The 20,211-nt window shown below is 42.6% G+C and overlaps 1 protein-coding gene across 1 annotated transcript in view; it reads left to right on the forward strand.

The window, feature by feature from the left end:
* The window catches only part of RTN1 (reticulon 1), a 168,288-nt gene that overhangs the window by 59,348 nt on the left and 88,729 nt on the right, over positions 1-20,211 (forward strand). Inside the window, 3 exon segments of the mRNA XM_044271246.1 lie at positions 12,203-12,891; positions 12,893-12,932; positions 18,143-18,922. Of these exon segments, the coding sequence (XP_044127181.1) occupies positions 12,203-12,891; positions 12,893-12,932; positions 18,143-18,922 (1,509 nt within the window).

Raw genomic sequence — 20,211 nt, forward strand, 5'->3', positions numbered from 1 at the left:
CAAGAGGGACCTAAGAGCAGAAAATCATCGATACCCCTTGTTGTTTACAGTAGTCTGGCATAGTACCCATTGCTGTGTGCAACCATTTAGAGAGCTGCATGGCTGTTAAATTGAAACCACAAAATCTCTCTGCCCCCCCACTGATCTGTATCATGGCGCGTGGAGTGGTGCATGGGCATATTCTGCTTTTCTGCCAGGGCTGAATTTTTTATAAAACTGATTTTGCTCAATAATGGAGATAGGAAAGAGATTATTAAAGGGGTTGTCCCATTAAGACCACTTATCCCCTATGCACAGGATAGGAGACAGGTGTCGGGGATCCGACCACTGGGGCCACCACCAGTCACGAGGACGAGGGCCCACGCTTCTGATTTGTAGTGTTGGACAAGCAAATTTTAGAGTTTCTTTGTCAATTAACCCTTTAATAGAGAATTCAATATCTTTTAAATTTTCTTTATTGGTTTCAGAAACATGTAATATATATAGGGTTTCTGACTGTAACAGAAAATATAAGTGTTGTACATAAATGAGAATAAATCACGAGTTACATGAGGATTGAGTACACACCGCCTATACAATATTGGATTGACAACTTCTAAAAGTTGCTACTTGACCAAGGTCTACCTGGGATCGACTGATTCATACATACCACATACTTATAAATTGCGTGTTTTTCACCAAATCTTGGCCACCCATACTAAACACGCTAGTATAAAGTAAGGAAACAGACAGACATAGACTCACAAGGGAAACAGAAACATGAGGATAGCAAGGAGGGGGGGGGGGGGGGGGTTAATAACTCATTACTATTATGAGAGGTACTCATGTACCCAACAATCCAAGCCAATAAACTCCCTCGTCTAAAGAGGTGTGGAGTTAGCAAGTATTAGGGAAATTTAGTAAACAACAGGTTCCAGAAACCTGAGTTTAATCCTCAAAGCATACCTCTCCACACTCTCCACGGGCTCCATATTTTTAGGAACCCTGCTATGGAATCTCTCTGTCTTGCTAATAAGTTCTTCGAAGTTGCACATCTGGTCTACTTTAATACACCAATCATCAAATGTTGGAGGGCTCGAATTTAGCCAATGCAGTGGGATTACTGCTTTCGCTGCAGCTAGCAAATGTGTGATTAGGTTTGTCTTGGATGGGCGGTAGGTCATGCTTGGTTTAGCTAAAAAGATCATTTCTAGCAATATGCGGAAGCATGTTTTGGAGATGACCTGGATAGCTGACTCAATTCGTTTCCAAAATTTACGGCTTCACAGTCCCACCAGATGTGCAAGTAAGATCAACTTGACCCCTGACACCTCCAACATCTGCCCGACTCAGAGACATTGCGTTGAAAGGGAAATTCAGGTGTTTTATACCACCTACACAATAATTTATAATGGCTTTCCTGAAGACGCACACATCGCGAGAAGCCTTGTGAGTGCTGCAAAACAAATCTTGTCTCTGAGTCAGAGAGATTGATTTTCAGCTCCTTTTCCCAAGAACTCAGAAAAACCGGTTTAGATAGGGCATTCTGCAAAATAAAATGTTGGTATAAATAAGACATTTTCCTGGATTTGGGAAGATCTGACAACATCAATTGTTCAAAAGCTGTAAGGGCCCTCTCTGGAGCCGCCGTCTGCCAGGAATTTTGAACATATACATTTAAAGTGGGCATAATAGAAGGACCTTGTTACCCCGGGGATATCTGTTGGAAGAAATGTTCCGAAAGTGTCAATTTCGGGAACGGCCTAGTCTTTGAGTGCATCCCTCATTTTCTATTGTGTCAAAAAAAGTCATATGTCCCCCCTGGCTGCCTCCGGAGAGGCAATCAGGACAGGCAGGAGGGATATTGGTATTAGAGGGGATGGCCGAGGGGCAAGGTAGTGTGCCAAATTCCTCCACACTTACATCGGACCCATTAACATGGATTACTCTTGCCATCCGGTCTAGGCCTAGAGCGAGGGAGCCACAAATTTCCCAGATCAGTATATTTTTTCCACGAGAAAGATATTGCAAAAGGGTCTTCCTCCCCTATTGGGAACAATATCTGCAACCATCTATTTAACTGAACTGCTTTGTAATATGAGTGTACATCAGGTAGACCTAAGCCTCCCACCTCTCTCCTCTTGACCATCAAGGAGTGAGATAGTTGTGATCTCTTATGTTTCCAAAGGAACTTAGAGAAGAGTCTTCTGATTGATGTAAAGAAGGCGGGAGGAAGGTGGATAGGCACCATCTGTAATATATACAACACTTTTGGCATTATATATGTTTTCAGCAGGTTTTTTCTACCAAGCCAAGAGATCCACAGTTTCTCATAGGATTTCAGTAAGTTTGTGATCTCCACTAGTAATGTCGAATAGTTCATATGATAAAGGTCTGAGAGGTCTCTGGAAAGACGTACTCCTAAATAGGTGATTAATGAGGGGGCCAAGCAACGTTTGTGCTCGATTTCAAACCCTGCACCACTGCTTGCGGGGCCGTTATATTGAGTAACTCCAACTTGGTAGAGTTGACTTTATAGTTAGAAATAATTCCATATTCCCTCAATAATTGTGCAATCTCTGGAATACTATTAGATGGATTTGTTGTTAAAAACAATAGATCATCAGCAAAACCTAAGAATTTCAATTGCCTTCCCTCCAGAGGAACCCCTTCAATGCCATCCCACTCTCTGACACTCTGAAGCAAGGTTTCCATTACAAGGACGACTAGCGAGGGGGGAAAGTGGGCACCGCTGTCTAGTTCCGTATGTGATTTCAAATACAGGCGAGAATGTGCCATTTATGTTGAGGCGTGCATGAGGGGCTTAAAGCGTAAAGATAGTGTGTATCAATCGCTGAGGAAAATGCAGCTTCCATAAATGCCCATTTGACTCTATCAAAAGCCTTCTAGACATCAATGCCGAGAAGGACCAGTGGTGATTTAGAGGTACGGGCAAAGTGGATGGCGTGGAAAAGTCTAGCTGTGTTAGTCTTCCCCTCTCTCCCTTGGACAAAACCCACTTGTTCGGGACCTACTAAAGAGGAGATAATGGATTTAATCCTATTGGCGAGCATTTTGACCCAGATTTTCAGATCTTGGTTTAGTAAGGAAATTGGCCTATAACTTCCACAATTTGTGAGATCTTTCCATTGTTTGGGTATTAGTGTGATAAAGGCTTCTTGGGCCTGTCTTGGGAGAATGCCACCGGAGAGAAGATCATTACAGACTCTTGTCAAGTGAGGTACTAGCACTTCATAAAAAGGTTTTAAAGTAGTGTGAGGGAAAGCTATCAGGGCCTGGACTCGTTTTAGGGGAGAAGCTCCGTATGACCTCTTTGACTTCTACTTCGGAAAAGGGGAGACCAATTCCTCCGCCACTGCGGGGGGGGGAGAGAGGGAAGTTTCAAGGAGTGCAGAAACTTTTGTGTTGCCTCAATAGCTTTCGAACCTGCATCTGTACTATCCGGGTCATTTAAATTGTATAGTTGAGAATAAAAGTGGTGAAAAGCTTTCGCAATCTCTCCTGTGGTCGTCAGCATTTTACCAGAGTCGTCTTTGTGAATGAATGCTTTGGATCTGACCCCCTTAAAGGAGTATTCTCATGTCAGTGATCATAGTTTAAGTTAATAAATATGTCCCATTGAGCATTTTTGTAAATCTATCTTATTAAAAAATTTCCAAGCGTTCCCCCTAAAATGTGTTGCCTCCTACCTAATTGTATATGTTTGGTATCCCATGGATATGGCCACTTCTTGGCTGCCGCATCCATGGGCCACGCTTGCGCAGAAAAACTAGCTCCATCCAGTGCCCGGCCTCTCCATGTCATCGCAATCGAGCACGACGGCCTGCGCATGTGCTGATGCTTATTCCGTAGTGCCGCGGCTAAAACAGAGCCGCGCGTGCACGGCTCAATTTTATCATCGGCACAAAATAATATATATCTGAGCATGCGCGGCCGCCCGAAGACTGCCGAAACTACAGAGGAGCTTGAGGACGTGCCGGAGAAGGTTCAGAGGCAAGTTCAAAAGGGGAGAGTATTACTTTAAAAATACTATATGCACCACCAAATCCACCAACGATATAACAATGTATGATAATAAAGGCAATCAACAGGAATTGAGGAACTCCATTATGGAATATAGGAACATAGGGGGAAGACAAATATGGAGTGGATAGAACAAAGGGTCCACATTTAGGGAATAGGAGGACATTGTACATTTGTGGGGCACATGGAAAAGCAGTCTGCAGGCTGCTAATGACTTATACATTCCACATGAATGAGCACGCAAGGACTGAGTTCTCAGAGTGATGTCATAAGGAGGTGTGGCAGGCCTTCACTCAAACTGCCTAAGCCCGCACAGCCTTACCAGCAGGAAACCAGGAAGTGAACGGCAGAGCTGGCTGCAGGTGAGGATGAAATAGCAAGTTGGGAATACCCCTTTAAGGAGGGAGGACATCAACCTGCTTCCCTTATCCCCATGTGCATAGATAAGGTGTTTTAAAGTACAAAAACTGCTTAGCTGAACGTATTGAGAGGTAGGTTTTTAAGCTTTGCCCTTAGAGCCACTAGTTCTTCCTGCAGTGATCTGTTGTAGAATGCTATCAACTTCTTTTTGTTTATCTTTTTTTAGTTTAGAGCCCAGAGCGATAAGCATACCTCTGATGTAGACTTTATGCACTTTCCAAACTATCGGTGTCACACCGGTGACAGGTTTCAGAAGGTCTGAAAGATTATCTGCACATTAGTGATCTGACAGCCTCTTTTGGTTTCACTTTGTCTGTGTGTTGCTTGTATGTACACACCTCCTGTTCAGGTGTGGATCATGTGACCTTCACCTCCCTCTATTTAGTCTGACTTTACCCATCACTCCTTGCTCTGCATAGCTTCATTTGGTTTTGGAAGAGCTGGAGTGTGGTTCTTGTTGAAGTCCTGATCATCCATCATCCTTAAAAGTTAAGTGTTCCGCTTGTTGTGTTATGTATTCCCCCCCCCCCCCTTTTGTTGTTTACTAGGCCTCAGCGAGACGCTGGTTCCTTCACCAGGGAAGGAGCTGGTTGTCTCTGCCCTGTCATTACCTTTAGGACATCCGAGGGCCACCAGGGTTTTCTAGGTTCCTGTGTATGGGCATCTCTACCATCGAGAGGTGCCATACGGATAGGAGTTAGGGCCAGGAGCAGGGTTTTATAGGTGGTGACCCTTTTCCTTCCCTAGCGGTGAGGCCTAGTGTCTTTTTCCTTCCTTCTTGTTGTCTTTTGGTGTTCTCCCCTACTAGATGCGTGACAATCGATGCCTTCATCTCTTCTACTGAGTTTATATCGAAATACTCTCTAAGATGTTTATTGATTTCCTGATAGGCTTTTTCATTGCTAATAAGGGATTCATTTAATCTCCATGACCATTCTTTTTTAGGTAAATTTAGGTAACTGCTTCATGGAAAGTGTGATGGAACACGGGGCGTGGTCAGAGATATGGCCTAAGGAAGCTGATCTTGTCTGCAGCAACACTGGTTTGGTGGCTAGTATGTGGTCTAGTCTCTGAAAAGAGTTATGCATTGCTTACTTAAAAGGTATAATCCTTTGAGGATGGAGTTGCCTTCACAGATCAATTAAGCCTACTTCCTGCAATTTTGCATGAAGCTTGCCAATTGATCTCTGTGTAATGCTAGATCGTTGTGATGATGAGTCCAACAGGGGATTTAATACTAAATTTAAGTCCCCTCCCAAAATAATTTAACCCTCAGCGAACATTTTTAGGTCTTCTAGGACCTGTAGCAACCATGGAATCTGTTTTGTATTAGGGACATAAATATTAGCAAAGGTGTATTTCTCGGATGCTACAGATCCCTTAAGAAAGAGTACTCTACCCTCAGCATCTGTAAACCTGGAAAGGAATAGATTTGTGGAAAGCGATTGATATTCCTTTCGTGCGTGAAGTCTCCTGGCAACTATGGAACCATTGGCTAAAGAAGTATGTGGGCAGTTTTGGTAATCTATCTTTTTTGAAGTGCTAGTTTTGAGCTTTCGTAGTAAAAAAGATGGTGTGATGTCTTTTATTGGGCGAATTTAATAACCCTTGTTGGTGGCCTTAAGGAATAGTGAGATCTCGTAAGATATCAGTCATGATAAGTACTGCGCGAGAGTGACTTAAAAGGGAGAGACGGGGAAAGGATAGGAAAACTTGACAAAGGTTGGGGAGACGCTAGTCAAGATGAACTGCAAGAGACAGACACAATTAACACAGAGTGAACAACAGATAAACGTTAACTACTATATACTGTAACCTTGTACTTTGTAGATGCAAAAATAACACTGTATGTGTCCTGCCTGCTAAGACACAGTAACTAAGTTGAGTCTACACCCACTACCCGCTCTGAGCAGAGACACAAGTGTGGGGGGAGTACACCCAAACATGTCGTGCACCCCAGCGCCGCCTGAAAAGTTACCACCGGTCAGAAGTAGATGAGTGGGGATAAAAAAGAAAGTTGGGGGGGTGGAAGGGGGAGTATGGGAGTCAGGCATTATTATTACAGGTGTAGAATGAGTGGGACTTCCAAGAGGGAGAGCCCGAAAGGCAGCATTATGGCCTGCCAGCAACTGGATGGGGGGGGGGAAGGGGCGAGGTGGGGGGCATAGGGTTTGAACCTCCCTTATCTGCGACCGAGCCAAGGCAGTCATGTCTAAAACTGCCCAAAAAACACAAAATTTGATAACTGTGAATACTGTAACACAATAATGCAAATGAAAACAAGCACAAATAACTTGCTTGTGAAACCGGAAAGAAAAGCATATAACTAGAAGGGTCGTTGACCCCAGACCTGCACATTAGCAAAAGATTCTGAGAGTCCTTCTTTCAGAACGCAGTGATAAATCCCAAGTAATTACGAGAGTCAGGTAATCGGAGCTGCAGCCTTGAGATATCTCCTTTTCTCCCTTTTATTCTTGTTTTCTGGAAGCCGTTTTCCCACTTTCGGGAGCGGAGGAAGATCTTGATCAAGAAGCAAAAGCATCCAGGACTGTAGTTTCATCAGCGGTATGTCCAGCACAGCCCATAATTTCTCCAGGTCGGGCGGAGAATGAACAGTTAATCTCTGGCCATTATGCCAGATAGCTAGCCCAAAGGGAAAAAGCCATGAATATGGTATATTCTTGGACCTCAGAACCTCCAGCAGTGGTCTCAAATTTCTCCTCTTTGCTAGGGTAGCTGGAGCAAGATCTTGGTAGACGTGAAGTGTAGTCTCACCATACACAATGGGGTGTTTTTCTCTAGCTGCTGTGAGTAACTGAGATGTGTCCACAGTAAGACAGCAAACCGCAGATTATGTCTTGTTGTGGCTCCCCCTGTTTTGGCTTGGGGCGCAATGCTCTATGATTAAGTTCCACCACTATTTCTGCAGCTTGTTCTGGACCCAGTAGACTATTAAAGATCTCCTTCGCCACCTTCTCAAGGGATTCTGGCGCAAAGTGCTCCGGTAACCCTTTGATTCTAATAACAGTAACAGAGCCTTATTAATATTCAGCGTGTTGAGAGGAGCGGGTGGCTACCGCTTCCGAGAACGTCACTATGCTGGATTGTGCAGCTTCCAGTCCCTCTACCCTGTGGCCAATATGCTTTAAATCAGTTTTGATATCTGCCAGCTCTTCCATCACCGGTCTCATAACCTGCAATATAGTTTTCCTCAGGAAAGCCTTAGTGATAGGGGCAGAGGCCGACTCACCATAGTCACTCCCCGCTACACTTTCTCTATCCGAGTCGGCTGCCTGTTCTCCCGTGCTTACAGCTGCGCCGCCATCTTAGATGGGTCTCCTAACACCAGAGCACTTTGTTTCTTCCAACGTTTCTGTAAGTCCATCTGGCTGGGGATCGGCGTGGGGGTGCCCAGAGGATCCCCGGCTCGTTTCTTGGTGTTTTTGACTATGTTATGGCGCTTTTAAGTTGCTTATTTGGCGGCCCTGAGTTGCACTGAGACAGAGCTGCAGACTCACGCGTCCATCACATCCAGCAGCCGGGCTCTGCTAATGGAGAATTCAATATCACAGATTTTAGGTTTAACTTGTATTCTCCGTCCAGTCCCGTGACTCCTCACCATCAGTTCCATCTGTGGTCACCTTCTTCTCCTATTTACCAACATGTCAAATAATGTCCTCTTTGATTTCAAGAGCACCATCTTACTGTTTGCAGATCACATCTTGCAATAAACCAATGTGTCCAACTCTATTACTGCAGTCTCCAAGGCCAGAATATCCACAAGCTACGTTTTATGTTCTTAGACCCATCGCAGCTGGAAGTCTGTTACCTTTCATCTACAGAATATGTTGCTATAAACATAGTAATATATGTTAATGTATATTTTTCCGCATTGGGGTTTATTGAAAATTACATCCGCTTTAATTGCAGTGGTGATTTTTAGAAAATATTGCTGCAATTAAATTTTACTGGAAAGATTTGTGTCCTATTTTAAGAAGTACTTATTAGGATTTGAAATAACACAATCCTGATACATACCCTCAGTGGCCACTTCCGTCTGAGAAGATCCTGCTTTAAGCCTCACAATTTTGATCAATTGTTAGGTGTCGCCTTGGTCTCATGATGTCCAAATGTGAACAGCATGATGAGGCGGACTGTTTAAATACCAATTCTAATTGAACCAGGAAATTTATTGAGCGATTCAAGGATCAAACACCTGTTGTGAATTTTGCCAATAAGCTCCTCCTACAAGCCAAAAACAAGACAAAGTCTCATATTCCACTAACTTGTGACAAAAAATAAAATCTCACATGAACTCACCATACCCCTCACGGAATCCAAATGCGTAAAAATTTTTTAGACATTTATATTCCAGACTTCTTCTCACGATTTAGGGCCCCTAAAATGCCAGGGCAGTATAAATAGCCTCATAAGTGACCCCATTTTGGAAAGAAGACACTCCAAGGTATTCCGTGAGGGGCATGGCGAGTTCCTAGAATATATATTTTTTGGCACAAGTTAGCGGAAATTTTTTATTTATTTTTTCTCTTACAAAATAATTTTCCGCTAACTTGTGCCCAAAAAAATATATTCTAGGAACTCGCCATGCCCCTCACGGAATACCTTGGGGTGTCTTCTTTCCAAAATGGGGTCACATGTGGGGTATTTATACTGCCCTGGCATTTTAGGGGCCCTAAAGCGTGAGAAGTCTAGAATCCAAATGCCTAAAAATGCCCTCCTAAAAGGTACTCATTGGAATTTGGGCCCCTTTGCGCACCTAGGCTGCAATAAAGTGTCACACATGTGGTATCGCCGTACTCAGGAGAAGTAGGGCAATGTGTTTTGGGGTGTATTCTTACATATACCCATACTGTGTGTGAGAAATATCTCTAAATTACAACTTTTTACATTTTTTATACAAAGTTGTCAATTTACAGAGATATTTCTCTCACCCAGCATGGGTATATGTAAAAATACACCCCAAAACACATGGCCCTACTTCTCCTGAGTACGGCGATACCACATGTGTGACACTTTTTTGCAGCCTAGGTGCTCAAAGGGGCCCAAATTCTAATGAGTATCTTTACGATTTCTTTACGCATTTGGATTCCAAACTACTTCTCACGCTTTAGGTCCCCTAAAATGCCAGGGCAGTATAAATACCCCACAAGTGACCCCATTTTTGAATGAAGACACCCAAAGGTATTCTGTGAGGGGTATGGTGAGTTCATGTAAAATTTTATTTTTTGTCACAAGTTAGTAGAATATGAGACTTTGTAAGAAAAATAAAAAAATAAAAATCATTTTCCGCTAACTTGTGACAAAAAATACAAACTTCCATGAACTCACTATGCCCATCAGCGAATATCCTAGGGTGTCTTCTTTCCAAAATGGGGTCATTTGTGGGGTGTTTCTACTGTCTGGGCATTGTAGAACCTCAGGAAACATGACAGGTGCTCAGAAAGTCAAAGCGCGTAAAATCAAATTTTTGCACCATAGTTTGTAAACGCTATAACTTTTACCCAAACCAATAAATATACACTTATTGCATTTTTTTTTATCAAAGACATGTAGAACAATAAATTTTGAGAACAATTTATAGAGAAATGTAGTTTTAATTGAAAACTTTTACAACAGAAAGTGAAAAATGTCGTTTTTTTTGCTAAAATTTCGGTCAATTTTGATTAATATCAAAAAAAGTAAAAATGTCAGCAGCAATCAAATACCACCAAATGAAAGCTCTATTAGTGAGAAGAAAAGGAGGTAAAATTAATTTGGGTGGTAAGCTGTATGACCGAGCAATAAACCGTAGTGTAGTGCAGAATTGTAAAAAGTGGTCTGGTCATTAAGGGGGTTTAAGCTAGAGGGGCTGAGCTGGTTAAAGGAACGTATTTTCATGTCTCTTAATCGTTTACAAACCACAATACAATATCTATGCACTCACAAAGGGCTCAGTCTTTAAAGATCCTTGTCTCACAACATTTTATGAGTATTCTTGAGGTTTTAATGCAAATCTTGTAAATCCCTACAAAGGTGTACAAAATGCTGTTTTACCTTTGAGTTAGGCCACACCATTTTTTCTCTCAGCTTTCTCACCACTAACACCACTATATCGTCACCCTATGGCTTCCACATTTGGATCACATTCTATCACTGTTTATCTTAGAAGCTCGAAGCAGTGAATAGGCTGTGATGGGATGTGATATTGTGTGATCTTAAGGTGTCACATCCTATCTCAAGGCAAATGCTGCAAACTAAATTTTAAAGGGATTTTCCATGCCTCTGATACAGATCACCTATCCTCAGGATAGGCCATCAGTATTTAATCGGGGGTACAACGTCCCCTTACCCTCCCCACCAATCAGCTGATTACTGCAGCCTCCAGCCGGAAACACAGCTCCATTTAAATTTTAATGGCTTTGCTGGGTTACCATTCATTTGAATAGCAGCTGAACTGCAGTAACCAGGTATGACCACTGCACTTTGAAAGGCACCGTGCTTCCAGAGGATAGGTCATCAATATCAAGAGCCTGGAAAGCACCTTTAAAGGGGTTGTCCAGGCTTTTACTATTGATGACCTATCTTCAGGAGGAGGTGGGGAGTGTGTGGAATGAGCCACGATTACTGTGACGAGAGTGCTCATACAGCAAGAGGGGGAGTGTTTGCACCTGAAAGGGAATGCCCACTGGGCCTTCATTTTGAATTTTTCTGAAGAGCCATCCTAAAAATCTGGAAGCCCTTCCCTCCCCTCTAGGGTGCCTTCACACACAGAAGATATTTTACAGAAATATCTGCAGCTGAAAATCAGTTCCATTTATCCGTACGGGGTTGTTTAGGCAGCAAGACACATGGATTTCTGCAAACCTCATTCAAATGAATGGGACTGATTTTCAACTGTAGAAGTTTCTGCAATAAAATCTGCAATGGCACCCTTGATTTTATTGTATTTTTTAAAGGTGCAGGTGTTTAATAACCTCTCCAAAAATAACACGTGCCAACATAAAGTGGAAACTTGGACCTATGAAACTGGCTGACCTGGCAGCTGAAGGCATCTGTTTTGGTCCCATGGTCATATGTGCCCGCATTGCTTAGAAAAATTAAGTTTTAATATATGCAAATGAGCCTCTAGGAGCAACGGGGGCGTTACCGTTACACCTAGGATGCTCTGCTTTTTCTGCAACTGCTGCACTCTCTGGACTTTGATTGATTGGGCCAGGCAGGGGTGGATTGGCCATATACCTTACAGGGAAATTTCCCAGTGGGCCAATGCCCAGGGGGGCGGCCAGTGGAAGTTTTTAGGGATGCATTTTGTGCTACTGTCAGTATTTTGTGATGTACTGTGGTATTTGGGTCTGTTGGGGTGGTATAATGTGCCACAATATAGTTTTTCTGGCCCTGCTTTATTTTTTCCAGGGCCACTGTAAGGTCCTAGTCCGCCCCTGGGACCAGTGAAAACATCTTAGTGCCTGGTCCTGTCAATCAAACTGCAGAGAGCGGGCGGCAGTTGCAGAGAGAGCAGAGCCTCTAGGTGTAATGGTAAGGCCCCCGTTGCTCCTAGAGGCTCATATTACATATTTTAAAACATTATTTTTTTCACATATGAACATAGGACCAACACAGATGCCTTCAGCTGCCAAGTGCACATGTAACAGGTCAGCCAGTGTCATAGGTACAAATCTGCTGACGGATGCCCTTTAAAGTATGTTAAGTACCGGTATATTTTTACTGTGTTTTTTTACTATTTACATTGTGCTTTCAGATTATAGAACCAGTAAGAAATCACCCATGGATGATGAAGGATCCTTTTACACATCTCTGACATCAGACGAGCGTTACGTGTCTCCAGACTCCAACTACTTCACCGGGATTCTTAAAAAAGGAGATGGCGGCACAAGCTTAGACGATGAAGAGTTCAGCTATGGTTCCCAGTCTCCTCAAGACATGCCTGCGTTTCAGTCTCGAGGTTTGTTTAGTTCAGACTCAGGCATCGAAATGACACCAGCTGAGAGCAAAGACGTGATCAAAACATTGTCTGATCCCATGGAGGATGATAAATTAGAAGCTTACAGGTATATTGACATCAGCAGGTCCCCAGATAGCAACCCAAAGCATTCTCCCGAGGCCGATGAGAGAAAGCCAAGCCCCAGGGTATATGATTCTTCTGATGAAGACAGTATACACGAGGGTGACACAAAAACTATGCAAAAAGGCCTGCACAGTGACAAAGTAGGAGAAGATCTGTCATTTGCACCTTATATGGAGGAACCTGGCAACAGTATGGGACTGTATAGTGACACAGGAACCGGAAATACTAAAAGATCTCCAGTGAAAATCACTCTTACTGAATCCTCTATTGATAATGACTTTATGGAAACCAGTGAGGATCTGTCTGATACAGGTTTAAAGCCAGGGTCTGACATAGTTCCGACTGTTATGGTGTCCGAGCCAGGAGGACGACAGTCCTGAGTCCCTTACTCCACCATCTATGGAAACAGGGTGAGACCATGACCCTGTATACTTTCACTATGTTCACTGTATCTTTAGATTCTACTTACACAATCATTGCTTTATGACGCATGTGATAATTTGATGTATGACGTAATGGCAATGTTAGACACGTGGCGGGCTATCGTGCAGCTTTTACCACAGCTGTATCCTCAAAGGTCTAAAAATATAACACGGGGCAGCCAAAGGGGCGTCAGACACACAGATCGATGATATCAAACCTAGCCAAGTTCCTTTCAATGAGCTATTATATGAGCTGCAAGTCATGGGGGAATATTGTGCAGCGGCTGCCGTCATGTCCTTGAGAAACACTGCAGTACATTGTATGTGGTGGAATTGGAAAAGGTGGGCTCAAAAGATGGATGTTTCTTTTCTTTTGCACTAGGGAATCATTCAAAAATAATGTAACCTTGACATGTAGTAGACACGGATTTGCCCTTACTGTCTTAACCCCAAGAGGATCCTGCGATTTTCAGTTTTTGCGTTTTCATTTTTCACTCCCCGCCTTTCCAGAGCCATAACTTTTTTTATTTTCCATTCACATAGCCGTATGAGGGCTTGTTTTATACGGGACAAGTTTCTAATGGCACCATTTAATACTGCATATTATGTAGCAGGGAACACGAATAAAATTGGAAAAAAATTGGTTGAATTGGGGGAAAAAATCCATTTCTATTTTCACATCCACAGTTTTTGGGGGTTTTCGTTTTTGCAGCGTTCCCTATGCGGTAAAATTGACCTGTTACTAAAATTCTTAATGGAGGCCATTAAAATTACAACCATACCACTCTTGTATGGTTTCTCTTTTGTTTTAATACAGACTTTTTTTTTTTAACTTTTTTCATTTTTTATTGCCATATTCTAACCCCTAGAACTTATTTTTATATTTATGTCTATGGCGGGCTCATTTTTTGTGGGGCAATCTGTACTTTTCAGTGATAACCTTTTGAAGTGTGTCTGACTTTTTGATCACTTTTTATGCAGTTTTGGGAGGTAAAGTGGCAAAAAATAGCAAATTGTTATATTTTAATAGTACGGGCGTTTTCGTACGCAGCGATGCCTATGAAGTTTTTATTTATTTTTTTTTATTTTTTTTGTCATCCCAGGTGACTATAACCAGCAATCATTAGATTGCCAATTGTTCTTCGATGGGTATTCATCCATCACAGAACGCACAATTCACTGTATTCCAGTATAGTGCTGCCACCTGCAGGACTGTATTGGAATATACTAGTGATAGGTATCAGAGCCTGCTTGACCATGGCATCTGAGGGGTGCAATGTCTGCAATCGGCCTTATGGCTGATCGCAGACATTAGCCCCGGGCCTCTGTTGTTTGAAACAGCAAAAATATGGCACCCGCTGCACTCACGAGTGGGCGCCATCTTTAAAGTGATCTTTAAAGGTTGTGAAGGAGTTAAAGGTGTTGTCTGGGATTAGAAAAACTAAGCTGCTTTCTTTCACAAACAGCGCCACATCTGTCCACAGGCAGTATGGTATTGCAGCTTTTTCATATTTACTTCAATGGAGCTGCACTGCGGTAACAGACACAGCCCAGAGACCAGTGTGGTGCTGCTTTTGACAACAGCCATGTTATCTTAAATGGGGTTTTGGGTGGTAAATGTTGACTACCCATCCTTAGTATGCGTCATCAGTATTCAAATTTACTGCCGGCACCCCCACAGAGCAGCTATTTGAAGGGGATGCAGCGCTGCGGACACATAGCCCACTACTCGTGTAGCGACTGCCAGGTACCACAACTTGAAAGGGAACTGAGCTGTAGAAAGGTCATGTGAACGATGGGCATGACGTGAAAGGCCGAAGAAGAGGCTGCAGCACCATTGACCCATTTCACACAGCAGATCGTCAGGGGTGCTGGGAGTCAGACCCCCACCGATCTGATATCGATGACCTGGCCCTCTACTTTTAGGCCACACATAATTGTAGAGTTGCAGTGGCTTGATTTTCACACCTTTAGACCTCCTGAACACAAACGTGTGCGACCCGTGGCCGTGCTGCGGCCCGCAATGCACGAACACCGACCGTGGGGCCGCTGCAGCGGATCGCAGACCCATTCACTTTAATGGGTCCACGATCCGCCCGTTCCGCAAAAAGATAGGGCATGTTCTATCTTTTTGTGGAACGGAAATACGGGACGAAACCCCACTGAAGCACTCTGTAGTGCTTCCGTAGGGTTTCCTTCCGTTCCGCACCATTCCACATTTGCCGACCCATCAAAGTGAATGGGTCCGCATCCGTGATGCGGAATGCCCACGGATCGACGCCCGTGTATTGCGGATCTGCAAATGTGGATCCGCAATACGGCAATGGGCAGCACGCGTTCGTGTGCAGGAGGACTTAGGGGTGCATTCACACTACATATGTATTTCGCGGTCCACAAAACGCGGATCCGCAAAAAATACGGATACATCCATTTGTACCCATTGTAACAATGCATATTCTTGTTCACAAAACGGACAAGAATAGGACATGCTCTATCTTTTGTGTGGGACTGTAGAACGGATGTACGGATGCTGTTTTTGCTGACCCATAGATATGAATAAAATATGTTTTTTAAATTGACGATTTGCGGAAATAGAGCCCAAACGACTTTATTCTGACAGGGCGACTCCTTAGAGTAGTTAATTAACAAAAAATGTAGCATTCTAGAAAAAAAAAAATCGGGAATGTTAAAATTGATAGATGGCCTAGAGATAAGTAAATATTTTCCTGGGCATCAGACATTATGTAAACTTTGGCGCAGAATGATTATTGTTAAGTGGATCGTTCCAAAAAACCATGGACCAGAATAGGCGCCCTGCTGCGCATAAAGAAGACTTTTTGATCTGTAGTTTTTGCCATTTACAAATGGCTTCGATTAAATCATTTATGGAAAAGCTCACTGCATATTATATCAATGATGCTGTCACCACAGCTGACAACGGCATACGTGTCCAAAATGCTAATAATAACAATCCAATTATTCAGTAATGCAATCACAATAAACTAATACAGGAGAGCACATAAATCGATATAATCCCCAGAAGCTAATAAAGCTGACACGTATAGCACAGCCATGCCAAAGGAAATAGAATTGATAACATACATAAAACTGACCAGTAAAGCTAATGTGAATAAATATGGCCATACAACTAATAATTGTTTTCATGGCCTCCTTAAAGGGAACATTTCATCAACTTGTCAGTTGTTATTTGCATTATTACATGGTGCATTTTGCACTATGTGAATGATGGAAATTAGAGATGAGCGAAATTCATGTTATGAAATTCGTTCACGCTTCGTTTGGTGGTAAAAGCAGAATTGCATTATGGATTCTGTTACCACGGACCATAATGCAGTTCTCTGACGGAATTCATAACGGAATGCCTTTAGAGGCAATTCTATGATGAAACGCATTATGGAATGCCTTTAGAGGCATTCCGTTATTCATTTAGTCATAATAGAAGTCTATGGGCCACAAAACTGATCCATCCGGAGAGGACTCGCCTGCATAACGGAAACGCGACGGATCCGTTTTGCAGCCCATAGACTTCTATTATGTCGAAATGAATAACGGAATGCCTCTAAAGGCATTCCATAATGCGTTCCGTCATAGAATTGCGTTATGGTCCGTGGTAACAGAATCCATAACGTAATTCTTCTTTTACCACCAAATAAAGCGTGAACAAATTTCTAAATATGAAATTCACTCATCTCTAGTGGAAATGGCCTCCATAGACATATGGGGTAGATTTTGAAAACCTTCAGGGTAATTTTTTTTAGAATTGCATTTTGCACAATTTTTTTAATTTCTTTTGGTCTTTATTAAAAAAAATTCAGCACGTTTTGTCTTATCGGGTTAAGTTTCAGCCTAGCTGCAGAGTATCTTAGTTTCAGGGCTCATTCAGGAGACCATTTAAGTTTTTTCATGCCACAAAACATGGATACAGACTGCGTGCGTTCAGCATTTTGCTGAACGGAATGGCCAGTCCTATGATAGAAATGCCTATTCGTGTCCATGGACAAGAATAGGACATCTTCTGTCTTTTTTGCGGAGCCGCGGAACAGAAGTACGGCCATGTGCTGTCCGCATCTTTTGTGGCCACGTTATAATGAATGGGTCCACATCCGTTCCGTAAAATTGTGGAATGGATGCGGACACAAACATACGGTAGTCTGATTGAGCCCTTAAACTGAGTGCTGTCATGTTGCTGTTCTAAAGCCTTTTCTCTGAATTCTTGACAGCTCATAAACATAATTTTAGCTAAATTCTTATCAAACTGATAGGAATATGGCATAAATGAGTGTTTATGAGCTGTCAGGAATTCAGAGATAAGGGCTATACATCCAAACATCAGAACAGTCAGCAACATAACTGTAACACTGAAAAACAGTCTACAGATACCGTAGATGAAACTTTACCCTGTAGAACAAAAACTGCTGAAATTGTTTAAATAAAGATACATTGAAAAAAAGTTTTTTAACCCAAAATGAGTAAAATGCAACCATAAATAAAATTGCCCCCGAAGGTGTTCATAGCCTTTAAAACATAACAGGATAAGTCATCAATGTCTGGTGGGGATCTAACTCCCAGTATCCCCGCAGATCACCAGTTAAAAGGGCCTCTTCCTTGGCCTGTGATGTCACCTCCATTGGTCACGTGACCATTCTGCAGCTCAGTGAGTTGCAGTACCAAGCACAGCCATTATATAATGCACGGCGCTGTGGTTGGTATATTATAGCTCTCGTCCGGGTGCCAACTGATTTTGGGGGTAGGGGGGTTGGACCCTAACCGATCCGAAAAATCTGGATTATCACTTTCATAAAATTGCTTAGCTGTCAATGTTGTTCCTCTCGTGGATATTATCAGATCCTCTAGAAGGGAACTGGCTGCTGCTAAGCTGGACCCTCAAATTCTTGTGCAAAGTGTAAGAGAACTTATGAAGTACGTAATAATTGGCTCTTCAGATGTTAACTTTTTTCAAGACTTCAACGTGAATCCATGTGGTTATTTTAGAAATGTCATTGGAATGTCAAAAATTGCTGCATTTATCGTTATTGGAAAAACCGAGAGTAAAAGTTTAATTTGCGTAGTTTTATAGCCCTCTAATGAAATAACAACAATTTCAAGCTTTGTAATGGACGTCTCTAAGGAATTTTTTCTCTTCACTGTGTTTTTTTCTCTTCTCGTTGGCATCCAGATGGATATACAGACCCATCTGGCTCAGAGAAACAGAGTAAATTCCGCATATCTGAAGATGAACTGATCAGCGCCATGAAAGCAAAAGAGGCAACAAAAGGTTTTCCTTATGAAGCAGCTGAAGAGCAGAAACCTCATAGTGTTTACTCAGAAAAGCGAGATTATAAAAGCACGCCTGTGCTACCAGCTGTCCCGTCTTCGCTAGATAACGAAGCTTCGAGCACTGAATCTGGTGACTCTGAAATAGAGCTTGTTTCTGAAGACCAGCTGGCAGGAGAAGAGGCCATGCAGTCTGCTTACATGACGTTCAGTCACATTGGCGGCCCTCCACCATCACCTGCCTCCCCATCCATACAGTACAGTATACTTCGCGAGGAACGCGAAGCCGAATTGGACAGTGAGCTAATTATTGAGTCATGTGATGGTTCCTCGGCCTCTGAGGAGAGTCCAAAGAGAGACCAAGACTCCCCAATTATGAAACCAATGATGGACATTATCGAGGAAGAAAACAGCTCAAGAACAGAAAGTTTCGATGCCTCGGACTTCGACTCTTATAGCTCTACAGAAAGGAAACTAAATATGGAGAACCTGGCCGAGTCGGCTGCCTATATGAAAAGCTGTTATGCTGAAGGAAGATCAGATTTATTAATGATTAAAAAAGATGAAGGACTGCATCAGAGAAAGTCGACAGAGCCAACAGTGTACCAAAGTAGAGTTTCTCCAAAACAGAGCACGGGGACCACAAGTCCAGTGACATTGCTCAGTAAGAAGAAAGGTAAGTACATATTTTATTATTGAGAGATTGAGAGTTTAAAAATTTTGAAAAAACTATAGAAAAGTAGTATTTAGATAAAATGACTGGGTTTTACAGGTATGTGTCATGTAGTGCTGCCATAGGTCTTCATGGTACTTAAACCAGTATTCAGTGGAGGTCCAACCACTAATGTTGACAATAGGGAACCACCACTCCATTCCTGTCTATGGGACTGCCGAAGATAGCTGAGTACAGTGCTTGGCTATATCCGGCAGTCCCATGGACTTTGAATGGTAGACATGCATAACCATCCAAACAGGGGACACCTGTTCTCGACTTCAGCAGTCAGATCCCCATTAATCGAACAGTTATCAGCTCTTCAGTGGATAGGGAATAATAGGGGATAACTTATTCTAACTCGAATACCCCTTTCAGGAACCTATAGACATTAGATCAGGGTTCTCTGGAGCATGGAAAGGGGCTCCTCAGAGCCCAACAGCAATACGGGTTGTCACTTCCACATTTTTGGGTGGCAAACTGATTTCAGCCTGGACAAAAATATAGCACTAGGAGAAAAAGCCACTTCTCCTAGAAGTGGAATCAATGCATGAGATCTCAGTTGTCCAAGTTAAAGCAGAGTTAACGTATCATGTAACATCATGTAATGCCAATGGTCAGCTTACAGGTGTTGCATCAACATCCTTTACAAAATTACACCTACCTTCATAAATGATTATTTTAATGTATTACTTTTACCTTTATTGCTCCTATCTTCCGTTCTGGGCTGTGGTCACAAAATGGAAGCTCTTTCTTATTTTCTGTGATGTTATGTCCATGGGTGGGGCAGTGATAGGGGCGTGACTATGTAACAAGCTGGGTGGGAGGAGCTATAAACTAGCTGGGTGTTGTTAAGGGCGGTGCTGGACCGGTGGCAGAGGAAGGAGAAGTGCATCATGGGTTTGGTTGGAAGCAGCAACAGGAAGTGCCACATACAGGATGAAACCAGAGGGACTGGTTTACATGGTGAAAATGGGTCAGGGGTGTCCAAACTGAAAAATAAAAAGCATGGGGCACATGTAATGTACTTGAGGTAAGCAGCTATATGAGGAGATCTGTTAAAAGTCATCCCGGAAAACCCCTTTATGGATACCTCATGGTTTATTTTAGGCTAAAAACTTTTTTGTGATTAGTTTTTATTAAAAGTGTTGCTTTGTTTGCCTTTGTCTCACAGTACACGGTAAGCTGCAGAATACTGTTGCTAGTGAAATCCATAAATGGTCTTCTAGGCTGATTTATAACCAAATCAAAGT

Source organism: Bufo gargarizans, chromosome 11, assembly GCF_014858855.1.
Source record: "Bufo gargarizans isolate SCDJY-AF-19 chromosome 11, ASM1485885v1, whole genome shotgun sequence".
In the NCBI taxonomy this organism is placed as follows: Eukaryota; Metazoa; Chordata; class Amphibia; order Anura; family Bufonidae; genus Bufo; species Bufo gargarizans.